General features: G+C 47.1%; 2 protein-coding genes across 3 annotated transcripts; one reads left to right on the forward strand and one right to left on the reverse strand.

Annotated features, from left to right (window-relative positions):
• The first annotated feature begins 1,407 nt into the window (after positions 1 to 1,407).
• Egr2 (early growth response 2) lies at positions 1,408 to 5,600 on the forward strand. 2 transcript variants are annotated; one of them, XM_057751136.1, is made up of 3 exons: positions 1,515 to 1,687; positions 1,788 to 1,896; positions 3,216 to 5,600. In XM_057751136.1, exons 2-3 carry the CDS (start codon positions 1,878 to 1,880, stop codon positions 4,451 to 4,453), a joined length of 1,257 nt encoding a protein of 418 aa, XP_057607119.1. In that variant the 5' UTR covers positions 1,515 to 1,687; positions 1,788 to 1,877; the 3' UTR covers positions 4,454 to 5,600. The 2 variants fall into 2 exon arrangements, with proteins under 2 accessions (XP_057607118.1, XP_057607119.1); XM_057751135.1 differs by having other exon boundaries at positions 1,408 to 1,896.
• A 1,177-nt stretch (positions 5,601 to 6,777) lies between these two features.
• Ado (2-aminoethanethiol dioxygenase) lies at positions 6,778 to 12,225 on the reverse strand. Its single transcript, XM_057751607.1, has one exon. The coding sequence runs from the start codon at positions 11,896 to 11,898 to the stop codon at positions 11,128 to 11,130; it is 771 nt and encodes a 256-aa protein (XP_057607590.1). The 5' UTR covers positions 11,899 to 12,225; the 3' UTR covers positions 6,778 to 11,127.
• Between the last annotated feature and the right edge of the window lie 12,175 nt (positions 12,226 to 24,400).

The raw sequence follows: 24,400 nt of genomic DNA on the forward strand, positions 1-24,400 counted from the left end.
GGAACATGTGTTGGGTCACCGTGACTCGAACCTGTGCCATTTGTTGTCTCTCAGCACCGAGCAGGTTCCAAGCAAAGGAGATGAATACTATTCCTGGGGTAGACCTTAGGCGTGAGTAGTAGGATGCACCCCCGGGAAAGTGTATACCCAGGGATCTTGGTGGCTGCGGACTGGGAGGGCTTATGAAGGTGAGGACAGTGTCTTGGCAGGCTGCCTTGTCTGATGCCTGGAGACCCTCTTGGCTAGGCAGGCACGCAAGCGCGCTGTCAAGAGGGAGGCGTGTGGTGTGTAGCGTAAGGTGTGTGAGTGGGTGTGTAACAGGGCAGCGGAGGAGGGAGACTGTAGCGGAAGTGGAGGGTGTGTGTGTGTGTGTGTGCTTGTGTGTGTGCGTGCACGCGCGTCGGGCAGGGTGAGTGTCCAAGCCTCCATCTGGTCGCCCCCACGCAGCGGACCGCCCAGACACGCTGGGAAGGGCGCCCGCACTGTGCAGCAGCTGGGGAGGGGGGCGGGGGCTGGGAGCGCGCGGGCAGAGGAAGGGGGTGCCTGCGGCAGAGGATCTCTCGAAGCTCCCGCAGCTCTTCGGGCCCAGGCCCCATACTCTACTCTAACCTCTACCCTTAAGGTGCCTAAAATACTTAAACAAATAAACAACCCAGACCTGTTCCGTTTTCGCTCCTGTATAAATAGCACAGACTTTCCAAAAAAGCAAGACCGCATTCACTCTTATCGCCAGACACTACTTTCCACAGTGTAATTCAGAAAAAGGCAGTCAGCTTCCGTGAATGCGGCTAGCTTTTTTTTCTTTTTCTTTCTTTCTTCTTCTTCTTTTTTTTTTTTTATGTCTCTTTTTTGCTTGCGGTTTTGAGCTGCCAAGAAAGTGAAGGAGGGGTTTGACTGTAGTGTCTCGGCTCCGCTCGGTTTCTTTCCGAAGTTTAATTTTCCGGAATGGCTCCCAAACAAGGGCCGGGGAGGCGGAGCCGCCACTACCGGATCTTCTCCTTTTTTGGAAAGTCTCGGTGAACCGGAATTCCTCCCCGCCCCAAGAGACAGAGCTGCCATCTCGGCCCGCGCGTTCTCCCTCGGCGACAGCGCCTGGGTCAGCGATCAAGCCCTACCCCAGCTGAACTCTGCAACCCGGAGTCCAGGCTGCAATGCGGGCCGAAAGCCCCAGACCCCGGCGGGTGTCCACCGGCGGCAAACCGTTCCAGGGGGAGCTCGGAGGAGCCCGCGCTGCCAAGCCCGTATGCAAATTAGCCATGTGACCGCAAAAGCTGCCTGGCCCAGCCCTGTTCCTCAGTCCATATATGGGCAGCGACGTCACGCATATTGAAAACCTGCCCATAAATACTCCCAGCCTAACACTTTCCGTCTGAGAGAGCAGCGATTGATAAATAGCTGGGCGAGGGGGACACACTGACTGTTATAATAACACTACACCAGCATCTCCTGGCTCCCCAACAGCCGGATCACAGGCAGGAGAGAGTCAGTGGCCCATAGCTATTTTTCGTCTTAAGAAGCCAACAACTTGCTTGCTAGTTTTATATCGGTTAGATTTTTTTCTTTCTTTTCTTTTCTTCTTTTTTTTTGCGTGTTGTGGTGGTCTTTTATAAGTGTGGAGGGCAAAAGGAGATACCAACCCAGGCTCAGTCCAACCCCTCTCCAAAAAACGGCTTCTCTGGCACTCCAGGTAGCGAGGGAGTTGGGTCTCCAGGTTGTGCGAGGAGCAAATGATGACCGCCAAGGCCGTAGACAAAATCCCAGTAACTCTCAGTGGTTTTATGCACCAGCTGCCTGACAGCCTCTACCCGGTGGAAGACCTCGCCGCCTCGTCGGTGACCATCTTCCCCAATGCTGAACTGGGAGCCCCCTTTGACCAGATGAACGGAGTGGCTGGAGGTAAGCCGCGTGTCCTCTTTGGAGCTGGTGGGTGGGGAGCGGTGGGTGTGCGGGACTTGGAGGGGAGAATAGAGACTTGAGGTGGTGGAGGGCGCTGACGACACTGACTCTGAAGACTGTAAGTGAGTGCAGGAGGAGCAGGAGAGAACAGGGACTAGAGCGCAGGGATGTGCGCGCCGAGAGATGCACCTGGTTACCAAAAGCAACTGGCATGCTTTGGGCCCTCTGCGCGCCCAAAGGGCTCAAGACACACCCATACTGGGCTGCCAGGCTGGAAGCAAGTCCACTGGCCGGACTCTGCGCTTCTGGGATAGGGTTAAACTGATGGGAAAGTTGGGGAGTCCGGGGAAGAGCTGCGCGTCTGGAGAGCCAAGTGGCAGGGGAGCGCCGAGAAAGCGCGCGTGTAGCGCTCTCTGGGCAGAGCCCCCTCCGGGAGGGTCTCGGAGCTCTTTTCTCTTCTGGTGCGGCTGAGAGGCACCACCCCACTTGCCCATCGCCCCAAAGTGAAGGGGGATAGCGGAGCAGGGCAAGCAGCGGGAAGTAGCCCTGAGACTGCCGAGGGAGGCCAGCGCAGGCATCAGTGTGCGCCAGGCTCGGTGGCGATGCTGTGTAAAATCGTCCCCCGCAGCCCCCGTGCCTTCCTCCAAGCCCAGTCTCTAGTCTTGGGCTGGGGCGGGGACGCGCGGGTGTCGGGCAAGGCTGAGGGGAGGGAAGGGAAACCTAGACTCCTTCCTCCGCAGCCTGGGTTCCCACTGGCAGTCGTCAGCTGAAGCGCAGCGGGAGAGGGAGGGGGAGATGGCACCAGGAATTAGCAGCGGGAACATCACCCACCCACTTACCCGTTCTGGGGTTCCCCTCTCCCGCGGCTGGCACTTTCTCAGTATCGCCTGGGATTGGTCGGATCTTGAGTGGTGTCTGTACCGTTGCCTCGGCGGTGGAACTACAAGGCAAAGCACTGGGAAAGGAGTCCGAGGCAGATGGGAAATTGTTTGATATTGTTGCTATTATTGGGTGTTTTTATTGGGGACTATAGTCACAGATGGCTGGGGGATGGAGGGGGAGGGGCACGTCCTACTTTCTTGGAGATAGTTTTTGAGTCTCAGGCGCTAGCTAACTTCTTACTATCTCCAAGCCTCAGTTTCCCCACCTATTGGATTTTGTTCTATCCCTATACTGTTGGAATCCTGAACCGAGGACGGCTATGTGCGTGCGTGTTGTGTGTGTGTGTGTGTGTGCTCGCGCGCGCGCGGCGCGTGTGTGAATTGGCACTTGGCTGCGTTTTCATTGTTCCACCTCTTTCCTGTCTTTTCCTTCCCCAGATGGCATGATCAACATTGACATGACTGGAGAGAAGAGGCCCTTGGATCTTCCATATCCTAGCAGCTTTGCTCCCATCTCTGCGCCTAGAAACCAGACCTTCACTTACATGGGCAAATTCTCCATTGACCCCCAGTACCCTGGTGCCAGTTGCTACCCAGAAGGCATCATCAATATTGTGAGTGCGGGCATCTTGCAAGGGGTCACCCCTCCAGCTTCAACCACAACCTCATCCAGCGTCACCTCTGCCTCCCCCAACCCATTGGCCACAGGACCCCTGGGCGTGTGTACCATGTCCCAGACCCAACCTGAATTGGATCATCTCTATTCTCCTCCACCACCTCCTCCTCCGTATACGGGCTGTACAGGAGATCTCTACCAGGACCCTTCGGCGTTCCTGTCACCACCCACCACTTCCACCTCCTCTCTGGCCTACCAGCCACCTCCTTCCTACCCATCTCCCAAGCCAGCCATGGACCCAGGTCTCATTCCTATGATCCCGGAGTATCCTGGCTTTTTTCCGTCTCCGTGCCAGAGAGATCCACACGGTGCTGCTGGCCCGGATCGAAAGCCGTTTCCCTGCCCTCTGGACTCCTTGCGGGTCCCCCCTCCGCTCACTCCACTCTCTACCATCCGTAATTTTACTCTGGGGGGCCCCAGTGCTGGAGTCACGGGACCAGGGGCAAGTGGAGGCAGTGAGGGACCCCGACTGCCCGGCAGTGGCTCTGCAGCAGTGTCTACTACTCCCTATAACCCGCATCACCTGCCATTGCGGCCCATCCTGCGGCCTCGAAAGTACCCGAACAGGCCCAGCAAGACGCCAGTTCACGAAAGGCCCTATCCCTGTCCAGCCGAAGGCTGTGACAGGCGCTTCTCACGCTCGGATGAGCTGACCCGGCATATCCGAATCCACACGGGCCACAAACCCTTCCAGTGTCGGATCTGCATGCGAAACTTCAGCAGAAGTGACCACCTCACCACTCACATCCGCACCCACACCGGGGAGAAGCCGTTCGCCTGTGACTATTGTGGCCGCAAGTTTGCCAGGAGTGACGAAAGGAAGCGCCACACCAAGATCCACCTTCGACAGAAGGAGCGGAAGAGCAGTGCCCCCTCCTCGTCTGTGTCTGCCCAGCCTTCAGCCTCTGGTCCTGGGGGCTCGCAGGCGGGAGGCAGCCTATGCGGTAACAGCACCATTGGAGGACCACTGGCCTGCACCTCTCGGACCAGGACACCGTGAGATGAAGCTCCGGCGGACACACCCAGGTCCCAGAGGCCCTCCGTCCACTTGAGCTGCACAACACTATCACCCATCCCTGTCCCTTCCTGTGATCCTGGGCAAAGGACTTTGATGGAGCCCGACCCTTCCCCCACCCCTTTCCAGACACAGGGCCCTCCTAAAATTTAGGCCATTTGACTCTCTTAGGGGAGTTGACTGCCACTCCAAGCAATGGGGAGCCAAGAAGAGGGCTGGGTGAGGGCCCTTGGACTAGAGGGCTGTGGTCTTGATTCTGACGGAGAGACATCTCATTAGGTTTTGCTAGTCCTTCCCTTATTTTGACCCTGGATGCCAGAGTTGTTCTGAGACCTTTTCTACAATAGGTTGGGAGATGCTGATTCCTTTGAGTGAGGACAGCAAAAAAGACTAAGGAAAACTGACATTGCACTTTATGGCTTGGAACTAATTTGGGGGAAGCTGTCCAGTGAGAGGAGCCTGGTTTCGGCTGCGGCACTCCGTGGCCCTAGAACAGTGAACTATATAAGGGTATCTAGCCGTCTCAACCCTTAAGCAATATGTACTAAAAACTCAGAGAACGGAAGTGCAATGACGGGAGGGACAAAGCAATATTGGCTCCTTTTTGTTGAGAAACAAAGATTATTTTTTCAGTGTATATCCCTTCAGATTTTGTGTATTTTTGATGTGCACTGTTCACTCCGAGTTCTGAACCTTCGGGAAAAAATGTAAAGCATTTATGATCTCTTGAAATGAGTCAAAGGTTAACTTATTTAAAGGGGGATGTACATAGGGTGCATGCAGTTGTGTTGGAAGTGTCCTCTGAGCCTTGTGTGATGTGGGCAAAAGTGTTACAGGGTCTGCATGTATGCAGGAGGCCTTACTATAGAAAAAAGAAATCATTCCCTGGGTTGAAGTATGGCTGTATATTTCTGCCTATTAATATTTGGAATTTTTTTAGAAAGTATATTTTTGTATGCTCTGTTTTGTGACTTAAAAAGTGTTACCTTTGTAGTCAAATTTCAGATGAGAATGTGCATAATGTCACGCAGCTGATTTGTTTACTAGCTCTTAATAGTTGTGGAAAAAAATAAACAATCTATTCTAACATAAAACCACTAACTGGAGTTCAGATAATGGATGGTTTATGACTATGGTGTAAATAAATACTTTTCAACAATATTTTTTTTTTTTGCTGCAGAAGTCATTTACGAGGTACCTACTGGGTGGAACTGAAACAGCTCTTCTCGCCTGTGAACTATGGCCATAAGACCACTCTAGCGGGGGGTGGGGGGGCTAGCAGAGAACCTCCATGCTGCCTTGGTAGCCTGTGGACACCAAGTCTCACTCTAGTCTGCATTCATAAGCCATAGCTAGTTTTCAGGGATTTCCCCTTTGAATCAGTGTAAAAGCCTCCTGACTCATTGTTCCGTCCCCTGTAACAGCCTATAGCTTCTCTCTGCTCCTGAGTGGGCTCCGGAAAATAAACACTTACAAAACAAGTGCCCACTTGGAGATCAACCACAGAGCTGCATTCAGAACTCCGACCACGGATGGCCTGGGGCTCAGTCGAGTTGTGGCTTTGAGGAAAGTGTGGCGGCATGGTCAAATTGGAAATGACTTTTGGGTTTCCAGGATTAATCTTATGACCACAGAAAACTTTTTCAGAGAGCTATCATTCTTTCAGATCAAAATTGCTCAGACATTGCTGATGACAACATTAATGGGTGGTTGCAGGAATTACCCCAGGACTCATTTCTCTCTAGTCCTGGCTTCTCAGATGACTGGCCATATTTGGAAGGATCATTTGTCACAAGTTTGGTGGATCCAGAAGTGATTCTCAAAATAGCTTGCTAGGTAAGATAGGTGAACACCAACCTACAAAACTCCAATGCAATCTAAACTTAATAAGTGACCTCCCTCCAAGATACCAGAGAATGGTTTGCAAAGTAATACAGTGTAAGGTTTCTTCTGGAAACCTTTTGTGATTTTGTTATAAACACAAAACAAGAATCGTATGAAGCGAATAGATTGTGTCTTTGTTATTAGCATCTTTACCCTGAGAATTAGCACCTAGTGTCCAGTAATCAGCTCAGTCTCATCAGGAATGCTTGCCCTTGCTTCTGTTTTACCTTTATCCCCACTTTAAGGATACAGAAACTTCTTCCCAGAACTCCTAAGTAGAAATTTCTAAACCTGAGGGTGGGATGTTTTCCTTGTCTTTTAATTTCCCACTGATTTCGCTTGCCAACTGTCAAGAGTATTGCCACTGTTTATCCACTGTGGCAACTATAAAGCAATGTTACATTATGGCTACTTTTAAACAAATACTTCTCTTCCGAGGAACTTTATTTAAGGATGTAGTACACTTACAACTTTTAGATTATAACTATTTTTCCAAACTTTAATTTTACAGCATCTCCAATCAAGACCACCTAAGTCATGTTTTTAAAAGCAAGGGTGAATGACACTTAAAAGAAAACAAAAAGAACTCCCCATGCTACACACATGGATTATGTGATCAGTTTCACATTGGTGTGGCAGCAAACCTCACCAACAAGCCCTAAGAAATGAGCACACCTGTTTGCTCAGGGCCAGCCTCGTGTGGCTTTGACCCCCAGAGTATCACACAGCAGGTCAGCTAGCATCTTTAACCAGGGTTCTCAGCTTAAAAGTGTTCAGCTCAATTTTCAATGCATTTTAAAAAGTTTGTCCAAGAAATCAGCACAGAAATGCAAGTTTGGTTCCTTTAATCTCTTGCCCCCGTACTTTAAGGGCTAATACTATAAATGTTTCATCTTGTTTTGTGGAGAAAGATTCCTTAGAGTCATGCCTCTGTGATGGTTTGTATGAACTGTTGATTAAGTCTAACGTTCTCAAGCCAGGTTATTTAATTTCCATGTGCTAACCGTTAATGTGATCAAGGTAAACTATTTTATAAAAGTTTCTCAACTGTTGTAAAACTTCAGTGTCTATGTGGACGCAGGTAGGTGCGGACGCCTGAAACACTGCCAGTTCAAACCACCATCAAATTCGTAAGGAAAGACAAGACCGAGAGATGAAAATACTTAAAGATATTTCTTCATTTAGGATAAAAGTTAACTGTTATTTTCTTTAGGTTAAATACAAGAGTGGCCTGTGTTACAGTAAAATAGTGTAATTAGACATTAAGTATTCTCAGATGTGTTTTTAGTCATCATGTTCCACAGACCTCTCTCAGGAAAATAGAGTAATTTTAAGTTTATACCACTTTTTGGTCTTTGGAAATCTGTAACTGGCTTTTGGCACGATATATTATGAAATAAACTGTGAGCTTTAGCAATAATTAAAATATAGTTATTGTAGGTAATGTTTCCCTTTTCCACTTTGTAATAACCAACATTATTTCCACATAATTTTTGACATGCCTTTATTTCCCATAAGTACACAGATTTTACTCAGAAATGTAAACACCCCTGCATTTAAAGCTTGGGTATCATTAACAAATATCTTTCTTTGACAGCAGAAACCTCAGTGCAACAGACCAATGCGCACTTGGAACATTTGGATTCTGAATTCAGGACTGCAGGTCTAGGAGTAAATGGTCAGGATAGCTGAACACTGGCAGAGGTCTGAAGTGGGATGCATTGCTTCTCTGCTGGGCGGGAGAGCTACAAACAGAGGACTTATTTGCAGTCGGAGTGGACAGAGTCCTCCCCAGATAGCAAAATCGAGGAACCTACGAGACAAGGCAAAGGGGGAATGGAAGGTGTACATGTTGATAGTGAGACTCTAGTCAAGTTAAAAAGTCAGAGAACTCACTATTATTGATAAAACGCATTACTTCAAAGGCAGGCTTTTTCATTTAATCAGCAGCATTTGGTATTAAACTCATCAGTTCTCAAAAGAGTAGGAAGGTACAATCTTACATCAATCAATATAACTGATCACTGATATAACTACGATATTTAAAAGTTTCAGAGTATTTAGACAGTTTCTCATCCATGAGCTGCAGTTATTGCATTTATTATTCATCAGAAAAGTTAACTGGCTAACACCACTGTGCTCATTGGTGTTCCTGAAGGGAAGAAGGTAACTTCTATTCCCGGGTCTAGACCACAATCTCTGCTGTAGACCTGTATGAAAACACAATGGCGGCAGTCACAGCTAATAGTTTATGCACAGAAGTGCACATGTCATCTTAGTAATGAACAGATTCTTTCCATGGTGGCTCATGAAAACACATTACACTGTTTTCACCGTAAGTTTACTCAATGTATTAGGGAAACGACAGTTTCACTGTTCTTATTGAACGAATGAGAAACACAGTATTGCTGTTTTAGCCCAGTACAATTTCAGTTATTCTTTTGAAAAGCACCTTAGGTTTTTTCTTTCCAAATTGCTTATAATAAACCTTGAACACCCGCCCCTCCGTTTTTCAATAAAGGCCTTCATAATAATTTTTATTATTAGCCTAGTTCCAGGCTAGGTTTCTATAGGCTAGTTTAAAGTACCTCCAAGTATGCTGTAACAAATACATGACTTTCAATGATTTTTGTAAAAGAATCAACTTTTGCTACAATTCAAAAACCGTATGTGGCTGAAAACTATACTCACTGCTGGTCTATGAAAAAAAATATTGTCAAGTTTAAAACCATCACTTGCTATCTAGATTTTCAAATGGATGGCTCAAAGAGCTGTTTCACAGGGATCCAAAGTCATTTTAAGCATTACAACGGGAAGCAACTTGAACTCCAGCAGCCCTGGTGGAAGTGCTTGGTGCTGGATCTGTGTCAGAGTTCCAACAGGTTTTCTCTGGCCTGTTATTTTCATTTTTATTAAACAAAACAAAAAACCCACAAGCCACACCATCAATAATTTGCTTTTTCGGACCACTTTAACGACTGGGAACAAGCACCCCGTAAGCCTGGGTCTGTGTAACCTAGATACACGGAGTCAAAAGCAGCTTCCCTACCAGATCAACAAACACTAGCTACCCTTGATAGTAAGTCTCCATTTATTACAGATATTAGAATTCTATTGCCACATGAGCAATCAAGACAGCTGGACACATTTTATTTCTACAGTTTGTCTTTATGAAAAGGCCTGTGATAAAAAGGAACCCTATAAATAGAAGGGAGAACCGGTGCTCCATGGCCAAATGTTAGGGTGCCAACACGTTTGTAAACAAGGTAAAGGTACCCAGCCGGTGCTAATGCTGCAGACAGCTGTTAGTGTTTGCTCCAAGAGTTGGTACACACAGGTCTAATCTCCACTCTTGGTGCCCTAAAATGGCTAAATTCTCAACTGTCTATCCCATGTATCCATTATATAGCTCTGTGTATATATATATATATATATATATATATATATATATATATATATATACATATACACACACACACACACAAACATACATATACACACTTATGTAAGTGTCTCAGGTATTCAAGGATCCTCTCAAATTCACTATGTAGCCAAGCCTGACCTTTAACTTCTGATCCTCCTGCCTCCACCTCCTAATCGCTAGAGTTATAGGTGTGTGCCATACTGGATTATGTACTGCTGAGGACTGAGGTGAGGGCTTCTTGCCTGCTTGGCAGGCAGCCTACATCCAGAGCCACTCCCAGGGCATTGCAGGCCTTCCACCTCTTCCTGCAGGAAGGGCATCAGTAGGCAAGAGTGGCTCTTGTTTAAGGGAGGGCTAGGATATGACCAGCAGCAACACAGGGGAACTACAGCCCTCTGCAGGGTTCCTGGAGAATACAAAAAATGGTCAGAGTATTTGCCTTCACTTTTACAGGAAGATCCTGGAAGTAAATTGTACGGATTTCAACAGGTGGCGATGGGTTTTACATTCAGTTATTTGGAAGCAGAACAGATTCAGCTCCTGACTCTACTGTATCGTCTTTGAAGAACACTAAGAAAAAAAGTCACTTGAGGATAATACAGCCTTTGCTTTAAAGGTGAATCCCTAACAACAGAACTGTTCTAATGACAGATCTGGAGACTCAAGGGGAAGGTGACCTCAGGGAATCCACACATGTGAATCTTACTAAAGGCTACCTGAGAACTCCAAATGTGGCTACTAGGCCAGGGGAGGACAGAACTCTTCCTCCAAGAGAGTGAACCGCAGTGCTGGAAAGATGTCTTTTCGTATCTACTCACTTTAGAAACTCGGTTTTGTACTTTTGCTTGTTTTTGTTTTGTTAAAACCGAACCAATGGCTTTAACTAAAAAACAATTCAAGGTCATGCACGGTCAGCAATAAATTATTAAGGAGCAAAAGGTCCTTTGGGAAGAAGAGAAAACAAATCTTAGTCACCGAAGGGAGGAGGGGTTCAAAATATTTAGTGTATTTTGTAGAGCTTGAGAAACAAGAATATTTTCATTATGGCTTTAGGATGGAAGCGCTTTAGGGTCCCCTGCCCCACTCCCTTAAATCAAAGCCTTGGTGGCAATGACAGTACCAGGAAGCGACCTAGCCTCCCGCCCGCCCCCATAACCGTGCCCGGTGGCTGTACTCCAGTGGGCCGTACTCCCCAAGGTTGTCCAAGATGAGGCGCTGGTCAGTCCAGTAGATCCATCGCTCAGGGGAGGGGACAGAGAGAGGAGCCCTTATGGTAGGTCGTGGGCAGCCAGGCCTTTCTCGAGCCAGGCAGGGCACAACTTTGACCCACCGTTCCCAGGTAGCGGGTGCTTCAAGGCAGAACCTTGGGGCCTGGGTAAGGTTCTCCCTCGCACCAGAAGTCATCGGCCTGTGGGGTCTCCAGAAGCCACACTTCTCGGGGAAGGTCGCAGGCAGAGCTGGAGGCCTCCTTGGGTCTGATGGGCTCCAGTACACGGTAATAGTGGCAGTCCCGGCCGTCGTCCGGGTCGTAGGGTGGGGCCAGGATGTCCAGGAAGGCGGCTGGCCCGTCTACCGCATCAATCTGGTGCAGGTTGTCCCGGTGTGGCGTGAGCATGCAGGGCCCGCTGGCCTCGGTGTACTCGGCTCGGGAGCGCAGCACTCCTGGTCGCACGGCCTCCCGCTCCCGGGGCTGCAGCGGCGGCTCGAACTGCTGCTCAGGCGGTGGCGCCCGCGGCCCCGCACCCGTGTCCACCTTGTCCATGCAGCTGATGCGTACCTTGCCGTAGAGCACCTTGAGCATGCCGTGCATGCCCGGGTGGTCGTGCAGCGGGATGCACGTGCCGCTCTTGAGCAGGAAGACGCCCAGGCTGAAACCGTCTGTCTCGTAGATGTGCATGTAGGTGACCGGCGGGAGGTTGCGCGGCAGCGGCTGCGGCAGCGCCTTCCGCGGCGCGATGTTGAGGTCCTCGGCGCGCACCTGGGTGAGCAGGCTCTTCAGCTGGTTCAGGTTCTCGGGGAAGCCCGGCGCCGGAGCTTCGGAGCCCCCGGCGCCGCCGCGGAAGGTGAGGCACGCCTGGCGAGCGATGCGCTGGATCAGGGAGGCCATGTTGTCACGGGGCATGCTTGGCGCTTCCTGCGCGGCTCGCGGCCGGCCCGTTCCGCCTCTGCGCCGCCCCTTGCGGTCCCCGGCGGCCGCCACGGCTGCCCGCAGCCCCGCGCCAGGCGGGGAGGCCCCGCAACCACCGGCCGGCGGGGCGCGCGGGGCCGCTTTGCACCGTCGCCCCGCTAGCGCGCCAACGGCTGGGCGCTTGCCCGCGCGCGAAAGCGAGTGCGCAGGCGCACGGCCGCGGTCGACAATCACGTTCCGGGCACAGGTAGGCGCCGCGCGGGCCGTGCCAGGCGCTGCCTCATGCGCGGAGCTCCATTCACGCGGCCCGCACCAACGACGACAGCCGGGCGGCGGCGGGCGCGCCGCAGGGCACGCTGGGATTTGTAGTCCGCGGCTGCGCCTGCGCGCCGCGCGAACGCACTCTGCCGAGCGGGCAAACTAGGACTCTCAAGACTTGGCAGAAAGCAGGCCGCTCGCTCTTCAGAGTCGTAGGGTGTTTTCTTGTGTGTTAGAACTTAACGATTCTGCGACAGATATAGCCCTCTAACTACAACTCCCGGGATGCCCGCGGGCGGGGTGACGCACTTCCGGCAGCTGTCCGGGCTTCGCGGTGGAGGCGTTTCGCCCCTGGGAGGAACGGAGCAAGAGGGTTTTTAACCTTCTGGTGCCGCTAGGGCCTACAGGGTCATTCAGGGTCACCTTTGACCCTTGCCCTCTGGGAACGAGGCTGCGGGGTTAACCTCAGCTGCTCGATGGTCGCGCTGTGTCGGCCGCGGAGGTCTGGGGATGGCGCTTCTGTGCTTTTCTGATTCTTAGGAGGTGAACGGGGTCGAGCATGTAAAGCGGTCTCGCTGCACAGCTGGGCCCAGCTGTTGTTTGCCCCGGGGCCTGATGACGCTGCTTCCTGACTCCCTGACAGCGGAGAGACTTCGAGAGGCCGTTTGCTAAGGCCAGGGTTCCCTAGACCAGTGGTTATCTATCCCCGGAGCGCCCGAGAAGCACCAGTTGAGGAGGAAAGGGCTTTTTTTTTTTTTTTTTTTTTTGGTCTGTAGATTATCGTTGTCATTGAGAGATGAAGTCTCTGGTGCCATGCAACCATCGGGCCAGCTTTTGAAGTTACTTCACTGCCGAGTGATGAATTATATTCTCTGGACTTTTGGCAGACATAGGTGGTGGCTGGAAAAAGGAGGCACTAGATACCACAAATTTAAACCTTTATCCTGAGTTTAGGGTCTTCTTAGATTTTTTCAAAGCTCAACACGGGTTCCTTGTACATTTTGTAACTGCAGTGACTTAGCCTCTCCAGTTAAACAGGCATTTTTTTTAAGTGAGTTATATAACCTAGCCAATAAGTACAATATAGCGGGTACCTTGTTAAGTACATTAAATAACGAATGTTATCTTAGTTGACCCTCAGAAACTCTTACGAAGAACGCACTAACGTTATTCTCCTGTACGCGGGCAATAAGTTGCCGCTGCCCATGCAAAAGAGCTGTAAGTGCAGCTGAACTAAACACAGTTTGAATTGGTGTAATTGGAACCAGGGGACGCAAGCCCGTGTATTCTGTTGCTTACAAGCTGCGTGTCTTTCGACACATCCTACCTTCTCATGTCCTCAGTTTGTTCATTCAGAGAATTCTGGTTTGGGTGTATCCAGACTTCTGAACCACTTATTTTTTTCTTTCTTCATCCTAAGCCCCCGATTTGCTTAAAAGGTCATTCTAGAAGTTATACTTCAGGGCTTCTGATTCAGGAGCAATGGAGTGAAGGATAGAATTCTGGTTGGGGGAATGCTCTCTGAAGTAGCTCTAGATTCAGCACCATTTAGGGGTCACTGGGAGATCTGTAAATGGTGAGCCAACTTGTAACAGTAGGTGGTCGTGAATGAGATCACCTGTTTGCTATGTAAGAGGATCTTTGTGATTGCTTGGCCTTTAGAGGCCTGTGGTATGCCGTTCTTAAGTGCACTGTCGAGGTTCACTGTGCAAGGAAATCCCAGGCTGCTTATTTGTAAAGTAAGGCGTGTTTAAAAGAAAGTCCTCTCTGCTTGTTTACAAACACAGATTTCTACTGGCTGGTTTTACACATATTAAAGAGTAATTAGGGAGAGGTTTAGACTCTGCAGAATACAGGCTTGAACAGCATACAGATGTGCTTGATTTATATGTGTCCCTTTGTCATAATTGTCTGTATTTATGTAAATGAAGCTAAGATTTAATCTATAAACTGGCACGATAGGATACACATGTAAATCACCATCGACAGCTTCGGGACCTGTGTTAAGACACAGCCATGGCCTGACACACTATGACTGGCCGAGTCAGAAAGAACCTGAGTCCTGCCAATCAGGAAGGGAAGAGAAAGGCTTCAGGGACATTGAGAGTTGGGCTCTTGGGTGGTGATAAAGTTGGAGAGGTAGGCAAGAACTAGCTTGTGGACGGGGTTTGGATTGTGTTATAAGTATGGCAGGAAAGTTTTGAGAGCTGTGGCCTGGACAGGGGACTTGACCAGCTTCATTTGCTTATTTTTTTTTTTTTTTAAATAGGAGAAATTGCTGGTGGGTGAAGTGTAGAGAACCCCAACTGGATGCAGTGTTACGGGAGACGAGAGATGGTGTGAAGACAGATTCTGCTTTGAAGGCATAGCTAGCAGGGCTGTCTGGTGAGCTGTTGCTTTAGCTGTTTCTCCCTTTGACAAGATGACAGCTCTGTGGTGACAGGTAGGACCGAGGAAGCTCACATCCCACCTTCTGTCCACAGCTAATAAGTTTAGGAAGTGGGGGAGCAAACAGAAGCAGGAATAAAATGAATGCTTTTTTCTTCAAGTTGCTTCATTCTCGAGAAGCCACTGGAAGAGCCCCAGCCATGTCTGTTTAGCTCCCTCTCCCTGCTAGGGTTCCATTCCTCTTTGGGAGTAGGCTGTTGTTTTCTTTTTCATCCTTCTCTGCAGCTTACAAAGACTAATTTTCCTTTAGTCACAAGATAACTTCCAACTTTTACATGAACTTTCCCCTGCAATCTGTCTTGCCATCTCTTGGTCACACTGCGCCTTGTGAAAGAGTGGCACAGCATTAGTACTCTGAACTGCTGGAAGATGGCAAATAAACTGACATGTGTATATAATGAGACTACTTATATTTAGTTATATTTAAATATTTGGGGTTTGCATTGTGGCTTCCTTTTTAGATTTTAAAAGATGTCACTTTTCTTATCCTATATTATGAATGAACACCAAGTTGTAAGAATAATAAATAATTGCCAAATCAAAAGAACCGGTTGCATGGCCTGTGAGTATCTGGGTGTCACCTGACTAGATATGTGAAGGGGCATGTTGTGGGAGATGATGGCTCACATTTGCTTCAGCTCACTTAAATGACACCCTCTTTTTTTGTTTTTTGTTTTGCAAGACAGGGTTTCTCTGTAGCTTTGGAGCCTATCCTGGAACCAGCTCTTATAGACTAGCCTGGACTCGAACTCACAGAGATCCGCCTGCCTCTGCCTCTCGAGTGCTGGGATATAAGGTGTGCACCATCACTGCCTGGCTAAATGACACCCTCTTAGCTCAGGCCATCTTCACTGATACCTCGCTCAGGAACTCCTTTCCTCTTGCTTGGTCTCACTTCTCTGGTGCCGAAGCTATTCACCTACATATGCTAAGTTCAGAGATATTTAGTGTTGGGTTAGACATTAGGTGATCCTTACACCAACACACTTCAGATATCCATGGTATCACATAAACAAGTAGGCACATTTTCTGGCTACTTCCGTAGACCAGGGCTTCTTGCTTTTTCCTATTTGTGACCCCTTTTTGACAGAAATTTTTACACCACTCCTGGTTATAAAGGAACATAAACTTTATGTCTTAGAGATATATAAGAGTCAAGTATTTACTGATAATTCTTTATAAAGACATTTATTTTGAAACAATTCTTGAGGAGGCTGAGGCAAGAGGATCACCAAGGGGGTGGAGGTTAGCCTGACAACAAAGTGAGATCTGATCTTAAAACATTCACAAAATAAAAACAAAAACAAACCTTTGTAATCCATGTGATTTTTTTAAACATTCATTAAAGTGGAAAGAATTTATATGAGATGAACATGTTTATTTGTATTTGCATATAGGACTAAATCTTGACTGAGTAACACTGAAGAACATAGAGCTTATTCCAGTAGTTTTCAGGGTTGGTCAGATTTTTGTTAAACAATTGAGAATGCCACCTTGTGCAACTGTGAAGCACAAAACAGTCACATCAGAAGTCGCTGGGCATTCTATCTTAATTCTAACCCCAAATTTACTTTGAAATCTTTTTTAATGAAACACAAGTCAGTCACTCAAATAGCAAGTTTTAAAACCCAGCAGTATAATCTAAGGATAGAAACATGCTGAGATACAGTGGTTGGAAGTATGAAAAGACTGTTTTCCCTAGTGAAGCCATCATCTTCCTGTAAGAGCAGAAACTGTTCTACATACAGTAAAAACACTGCAGCTGCAACACACAGCAGGGGTGACTTTGAGCATGGTGTTTGAGGCAGTGCCCATTGGTGGTCAGAACCAAGGCTGCCTTGCCATTGTCCAATGCAGCATGGGCAAGCACTGTCAGAAACGACGTGGCCTGATTAGGTATTTGATTTTAAAGCAGTTTTGGTCATTGTGCATTCAAAAACTTTACCGTTGATGTGTTTCCATGCCTGCCTCCTACACTCACTTATGCAACTCTCTGGGGTCACAGCCCCCAGTTTAAGAAGCCAGACTTTGGACCTATGAATCAGGGTTAGGATAGAGAGGGACCTAAGCTGACTCCTTCCCCTTCCACACTAGCTGTTCTTGGGAGATATGGGAGAAAGGAATGAAAAGCAAATTTGCAGGCAGAAGTGGGGCAGGGGATGACTCACACGTTGTTGGAGAAGAGAAACTTTTGCTTTACACAGCCTGACATGCTGCCAAAGTCAGTGTACTGGCTAGTTTCATGTCAGAGGAGGGAACCTCAATGGAGAAAATGTCTCCATAAGATTGGGCTATAGACAAGCCCGTAAGACATTTTCTTGATTCGTGATTGATGGGGGAGGGACATTGTAAGTGGGGCCATCCCTGGGGGCTGATGGTCCTGGATTCTAAAGGAAACCAGGTTGAACAAGCCATGAGGAGCAAGTCAGTAAGCAGCACCTGTCGAAGGCTTCTGCATCAGTTCTTGCCTCCAGCTTCCTGCCCTGTTTGAGCTCCTGTCCTGACTTCCTTTGGTGATGTGGAAGTGTAAGCTAAATAAACCCTTTCCTTCCCTGCTTGCTTTTGGACCTGGTGTTTCATTACAGCAATAGTAGCCATAACTAAGACAGCCAGTTATGCCCCTTTGAGACTGGATTTATGGTTTAAATCCCCACCCCTTTTTTTTTTGTTTGTTTTGTTTTGCTTTTGTTTGTTTGTTTTTTGGTTTTCCGAGACAGGGTTTCTCTGTAGCTTTGGTTCCTGTCCTGGAACTAGCTCTTGTAGACCAGGCTGGCCTCGAACTCACAGAGATCTGCCTGCCTCTGCCTCCCGAGTGCCGGGATTAAAGGAATGCACCACCATCGCCTGGCTCAGTCCCCACCCTTACCAGCTTAATACCGGAGAGGATGTCCTTTTGTGCTTTAAGCAATGTGACTATTCTGAGACCCAAAATAGTCACAAACTGTAAATTAAATTCAAACACATTTTACCTCTCTTAAGTACTCACCCTTCCTCCATGCTTTTTGTTTTTCTTCCCCCTAAGAAGATAACAGCTGTCTCCACCTCCTCTGCTTTCCCATCTGTCCTTTTCCTCCTGGCTGAAGCTGAGATTTTTTTTTTTAACTTTCTATTTATTTTAATTAATGGATTTTAAACACAAGTGGTGAAACAGTTGATGTTCAGCTTTGAGAGGCAGTGAAAGGGGAAATTGGCTTTCCCCACTGTCAGGAAAGATCTGTGCGTTCATTGCTGGCACCTGCCTGAGCTGTGAGTGGAAAGGGGCAGGCTAGTGAGCTCCGTGAGCTCTCAGGTGAGCGGAGCCCTGACCAGAAGGGGTGAAGGTGGGAATAACGCCATTCTTTCTTGGGTGGCGTCCTTCCTCCAAGGATGCTTCTAAGCATTTCTGAATGGCCATGGACTGTGCGTTTAGGATCAGATTTCCTAGAAATAAGATAGCAGGGTGCAACCTAATTCTCTAAGCATTCTGATTTGGGAAATCCATGGTTCCTCTTTAAACAGGATTTTAGGCAGGATGTCTGCCTCCATTCCATCCCCCCCCCCCCCGTGTGTGTGTAATCTGCACCCTTTGTAATTAATCTTAAAATGTATTTAGTGTGCTTGGAAAATTTGCAATAAATAGTTATGTTATTACATGCATTACTTTTGAGATGGCCTTGTTGGTATTTTGAAAAAGCCACCATTTTCAGCTTGTGGTGAGTTTAACTCCAAAAGCTAGGGTACCAGACAGTCATTAGTCATCAAAGCCATCATGGACAGTGGCTTCCAGATTCATTGACTCATTTCGAAGCAAAATAAAATTTGGAAGAGGCATGAGCAGAGTAAATGTAGATTTATCAAGGAAAAATGAGAAAGCGGTCCCGAGAGTGGGAGGGGCTCCAAGGGAGGGAGATTGTTATGTTGCCTGCCCTGTGTCATTTTGGCCAGAGCTGGCAGGAATTTGGTGGAGACTCAGGTACTTTTTATTGAGCTTAGTCAGTTTTGTTTTCTTAGCTTGGGCCCAACCAATGGGGCATCTACATGCTCTGTTAGTGGGTGGTCCCGCCCAATCAGAGGAGTGGCCATGTGTGCTCATGATCCACCATGGCTTTGCAAGGGAGCTTGCTCCAGGTTCAAAGTGGAATATATTCCACGCCTTGTTTTGGACAAACGACCTTGTCAGTGGTGGCCCCGCTCTATCGCAGAGCCAAGTACAGTTTAGAAGTGGAGCAGCTGCAAGACTGTGGGCAAGAGCATCATCTGACTACTCTATACTCTCCTTCCAGATTAAAGAAAATGTGATTAAATGACATTAAGCGATGTGTTTTTATACTGCAAACTGCTGTGGGGTGTTACAAAAGACACTTCTAGGTGTATTTTTAAAAGTGACACACAAGGGACACTAGGCAGCCTGCATACAGTGACGATCTAGTTTCTTTTTTGTGTCTCTGTTGTAATTTTTTTTTTTTTTTTAGTTCCTGTGGATTGTATTGGCTTTTCCTGAATATAGATCATGGAGCAGACTGAACAGGAGTTCCTGTTGGAAGCATTTGTCGGTATTTTGAGTTTCCACAGTATAGTTTTCAAAAGAAAACTTCTTTTTTCCTTCTAAGCACAAATTATCATGCAATCAGAGTGCCATGGATTGTTGTTGAGAAAAGCAAAACATGCCTTGAGTTAACTACACATTTCCAGAGGACCTGCTGAGGTAATTGACAGCCAGCATCGGAGCGCCTTGGATGCCTCTAAGCCTGCAGCCTTCAGTTTAATTAGATAATTAGCCCTGGCCAGCCTGTGATGAATGCACAGGCAATTAGCAGTGAATTTGGGCTGCTAAAGCCTATTTTTCCGCTTTTGTGTTCCTTTGCTGTCATTAACAGTTTTAAATACTGAACAATTTATATCTTCACACTAACAATCAACTTTATTATCATCAAATTCTTTGCAAGTGAGAAAGCAATGAGACCTGATGTCGGTTGCACAACATTAAGTGATTATGTTAAGTAACGCCATCTATTTGCCCGGCCATCCCGCTGCTGTATTGTGCCAAACAAATAGGGCTTTTAGAAGTAGTGCACGCTCCGTGATTTCGATGATTGCTTTATTTGTCAAACTCAAGCAACTAGCAAGAGCTGTGCCTCAATTTGTAGTTGTTTCCGAGTCGCTTTCGAATAAAAGAAAAGTTCTATAGTTTCTTCCAGAGACGAGGCCCTCAGAGGAGAGGATTTCTTCTTGGCTTAGTGGTCCTTAGAGCTGGGACAATTGGCAGGAGCATTGGTAAGAGAGAGAAAGTTCCATGGGCTCACGGGTGAGGAAAGAAGCGGGTGAGAAAGGGTGGCTTTCTCTCAGATGTTCCCCTGCACGTCTTTTCTGCCATTCTTGGCCTTTCTTTGGGAATGACAGGAGAGGAGGGCGATGCAGGTGGGAGGTACCTTCAGCAGGAGAGGTGAGGCCACGGGTCACCAGCAAAGGACATCCGAATTCCCAACACTTGTCTTGAAGGCATTTATGTTGCTCTGGTTCTGGATGTGTGAACCAAAACTCTCAGTCAGAAGCGAGTTTTGAGACGTGGACATTTTAATTCTCCAGGCTGTTTTAAGTTTTGTACATCCACAGGAGGATGACTTGGAGTAGTGGAAACCAGTCTGTCCCCATCACAGTTTATGGTGTCCTTCAGAGAACTCTGCTCTGCTTATTCACAGCCTCATAGGATTTGAGAGATTAAGCCCAGCGTTAGAAAATTAGTCAGCCAACTAATAGCCATTTAGGAATCAATTAAAGAAATATATTGCTTACTACTTAAGCAGAATAAAAAATGGATAAATAGATTTTTTCTTTGGATTGGAATATGAATGCTGGATTATAATTCTTATCTTGAGACTTCCCATCTGGTTGGTCTTGGAAATATTTTCTTCCCATAGTAAGGCAGTAACTAGCAATTAAAGTTTCAAAATTGCCAATTTTTTTATTTTTAATTTTTATGGTTTATTTAACTTTATTTTATGTGCATTGGTGTGAAGGTGTCAGATCCCCTGGAACTGGATTTTCAGACAGTTGTGAGCTGCCATGTGGGTGCTGGGAATTGAACCCGGGTCCTTGAGAAGAGCAGTCAGTGCTCTTAACCGCTGAGCCATCTCTCCAGCCCCCAAAATTGCCAATTTTAATCATGACTTCCATTTCCCAAATAGAAAACCTACATGAACTATATAAAGCTTCTTTTACTCAATTTGTTTTAGAAAGTAATTTAAATAATTCAGAATCAAGCTTAGAAATATTCAGGAACACAGGATAAGGTCTTCTGGACCCTAGTCCCCTTTGCTTTGAAGGTGGCACAGGAGTTTCACGGGCATTGGTGGCTTCTGTATAGCAGCTAGCACACAATAGGCTTTCTCTATTTGACACTTGACACTTGGTACTTGTTGGTGATGTTCTCTGTGTGGATGTCTAGCGATACTCTCAGCTTCTTCGTTCTGCAGCAGTAGCACCAGATTCTCTACCTGCCCAGGCACCAGAACCATGAATATCCACATCTGTTGCATATGTCTCTAGGCTAGTACCCCCAGCTAAGAACAGTGGTACCAAATAAGACCATGGCAAATTTTTACTTTAAAAGCATACCACATATATGTCAAACATACCACATATATTTATAGACATGTGTATATACATATACTACACATGTATAGTTTGCATATAAAGCAGACATATATATGTGTGTGTATGCATATAATACACATGTTTATTCATACACATATCCATTTATATAAAATGAGGTAAGCCAAATTTGGATGTCTAGATAACCTTTGGTTAGTATTTTTTTGTTTGTTTATTTGTTATTTTTGTTTTGAGATAGGGTTTCTTTGTCTAACCTTGGCTGTTCTGGAACTTGCTCTATAGACCAGCCTGGCCTCAAAGAGATCTGCCTGCCTCTGCCTCCCAAGTACTGGTATTAAAGGCGTGCGCCACCACCACCCCACCCCGTTTGTCTTAATAGAGATAAATCAGTCAGAACCTTGATGATTCTGTAGCTGGCCTTCCTAGTGGCCTCTGCACACTAGAAAACCCTGGCCCTGCTCTTAGAATGCTGGTGTCCCCAGGAGCATCTTTTATAGCAGAGGGAAATTTCAGACGAAAGCTAAGGTACTGCCAGTGCCTCCCTAGCTTCTGCCTGACATAGTCTTTCAGGCATAGGACCCAGGAGAAGTGTACCCCAGGCCTAGGAGCTACTGGGTGAGTGGGCAGGGCCTTGGTGACAGAGCAATGAAACAGGGCAATCTCTAAGAGGCGCCCTTAAAGAGTTAGTCCAGTTGCTCTTACCACATTAAAGTGTTTGCTTGCTTTTCTCTTTTTATCTTTGTTTTTCCTTTTTAAAATTGTTTTTATTGAGCTATATATTTTTCTCCGCTTCCCTCCTTTCTTCTCCCCTCCCCTTCTACCCTCTCCCATGGTCCTCATGCTCCCAAATTTACTCAGAAGATCTTGTCCTTTTCTGCTTCCCATGTAGATTAGATCCATGTAAGTGTCTCTTAGGGTCCTCACTGTTGTCTAGGTTCTCTGGGGTTGTGAATTCTTTCAAACATAATGAATAAGCAGACTTGGCATTTTTAGCAGGTGAATGAATAAACAAACCATGGCCTACCCAGACAGTGGGGTTCAGCCCTAGAGAGCAACAAGCTATAAAGGCGGTAGCAGATATGGAGGAAAGTTACTGCATGGGTCTAAGTGAAAGAAGCTGCTTTGTTGTTTTTTGTTTTGTTTTGTTTTGTTTTGTTTTGTTTTTTTTCGAGACAGGGTTTCTCTGTAGCTTTGAAGAAGCTGCTTTGAAAAGACTAAATAGTCTGTCTGTGAGACTTTGGGGAAAACATGACTATGGTGGTAGATAAGAGTTGATGGCTGCCTAGGGCGAGAGGAGAGGAACTGATGAATAGCCAGAGGACAGGGGACTCCTAGAACTACTGCTTACGGTGCAGTGGTAGGGGAACATGCCGAATAAATTTGCCCATATCCATAAAGTGTACACAGAGAACAGTCCTAATGTAAACCAGGGGTTCTGAGGCATGATGATATGTCAAGGTAGCTCATCAGCCGGAGCCAGCGCCCCACTCTGGGCAGGGGACTGCAGAGGCCTCTGATTGAGGACTGCACATGTGGGAACAGACGGTGTTAGAGCCTGCACCCTCCGCTGATTTTTATGTGAGCCTGTTTTGGGTGTTCAACACCCAGTTGAACATCACAGTAAGATAAAAGAATTCTTCTTGGAGCTGGAGAGATGGCTCAGAGGTTAAGAGCACTGGCTGTTCTTCCTAGAGGTCCCGAGTTTAATTCCCAGCAACTATATGGTAGCTCACAACCATCTGTAATTCGATCTGGTTCCCTCTTCTAGCCTGCAGACAGAACACTGTATAAATAATAAATAATAAATAAATAATTTTTTAAAAAAAAGAATTCTCCTTTGCTAGTTTTGCTACTCTGACTTTAGGCTCTGGACCTCACATTTTTATTTTATTTTATTTTATTTATTTTTTTATTTTTTATTTATTTATTTTTTTTTTGGTTTTTTGAGACAGGGTTTCTCTGTGGTTTTGGAGCCTGTCCTGGAATTAGCTCTTGTAGACCAGGCTGGTCTCGAACTCACAGAGATCCGCCTGCCTCTGCCTCCCAAGTGCTGGGATTAAAGGCGTGTGCCACCACCGCCTGGCTGACCTCACATTTTTAAAGCCCCTGTGTCTAGTGAATAAAACGAAAATTGTCATAAAGATGCAGCCTTCGGTGGCGTTTGGGTCACAGGATGCAGTCAGGGAAAACATTTGCCCGCCAGTTATCCTTCATTGTCTACCACATGCACTGGCTTGTGCCACATCCTGCTCCCCTCTCTCCCCTCTCATCTTGCCTTCAGTATTCTTCTGCATCCCTCTTACAGACAGAGATGCTCGCTATATGTTGCTGTATTCTGCTTGACATTTGGCACAATTCTCTCCCTCACTTGCATTTCTGTGCCACTGTTCTCTGAGCCCAAATTTTTTGTTCCTTCCTGATTTTCTCAGTGCTTCTTTGAATGTTACAGTTTGGTCTAGCGGTCCTTTCTTGCCACTCCTCCCCCAAACCCTTGAGGGAATGGCAACCATTACTCTCCTCCTCTTCTTTAATGTGGATAATCATTTCTCTTCCTCTTAGTACATTTCGGTGCTCCACAAACTACAGTTCTGTTGCAGGAACAAGTCCTGTAGCGTAGCACTCACCAAGTTACCCTCGGCCTTGACTAAGTTAGGCTAGTAGACTAGTTACTTTCATCGTTCCAAAATAACCGGTGGAAACAAGGGAGGGAAAACTCATCTTGGAGCATGGGTTCCAAGGGCTCAGTCCATGGTTGCTTGGCCCATACTTTTGGATAGAGTGTCCCGGCAGTGGGAGCATGTGGCAGAGGAGACTCTTCACTACATAGTGGATAAAAAGCAGAAAATGAAGATGGCTATCACCTTCAAAGGCAATCCCAGCGGCCCACTTACTCTCCCTCCGCCCCAGTTCCTGAACCTGCCTCTCCTCCCAACAAGGAAATCCCTGTGGAAATTTTCAGGAGGATCTGCATGACTTCAGGGATGTCACTAGTTTATTCTCAGACTCATCAGCGTTTCCCGCTGAGATGCTGAATGAATGAAATGTAGTCTATACCTGACTTTAGACGTTCTGTGAAAAACACACTGCCCGTGAAGAAGATCATGGCTCAGATGCCAGTACACGCTCTCGGTGTGACTGGTGCCCCAGGTCAGCCTGTCTTATGTTGCTTCCACAATGCTGGACAGCCGATAAAAGAGCA

Source organism: Chionomys nivalis, chromosome 19, assembly GCF_950005125.1.
Source record: "Chionomys nivalis chromosome 19, mChiNiv1.1, whole genome shotgun sequence".
NCBI lineage: Eukaryota > Metazoa > Chordata > Mammalia > Rodentia > Cricetidae > Chionomys > Chionomys nivalis.

Coding starts and splice junctions, on each gene's coding strand:
- Egr2 (XM_057751135.1), top strand. CDS start 1,728: ATGATGACCGCCAAGGCCGTAGACAAAATCCCAGTAACTCTCAGTGGT. Junction 1,897..3,215: donor GATGAACGGAGTGGCTGGAG/GTAAGCCGCGTG, acceptor TTCCTTCCCCAG/ATGGCATGATCAACATTGAC.
- Ado (XM_057751607.1), bottom strand. CDS start 11,898: ATGCCCCGTGACAACATGGCCTCCCTGATCCAGCGCATCGCTCGCCAG.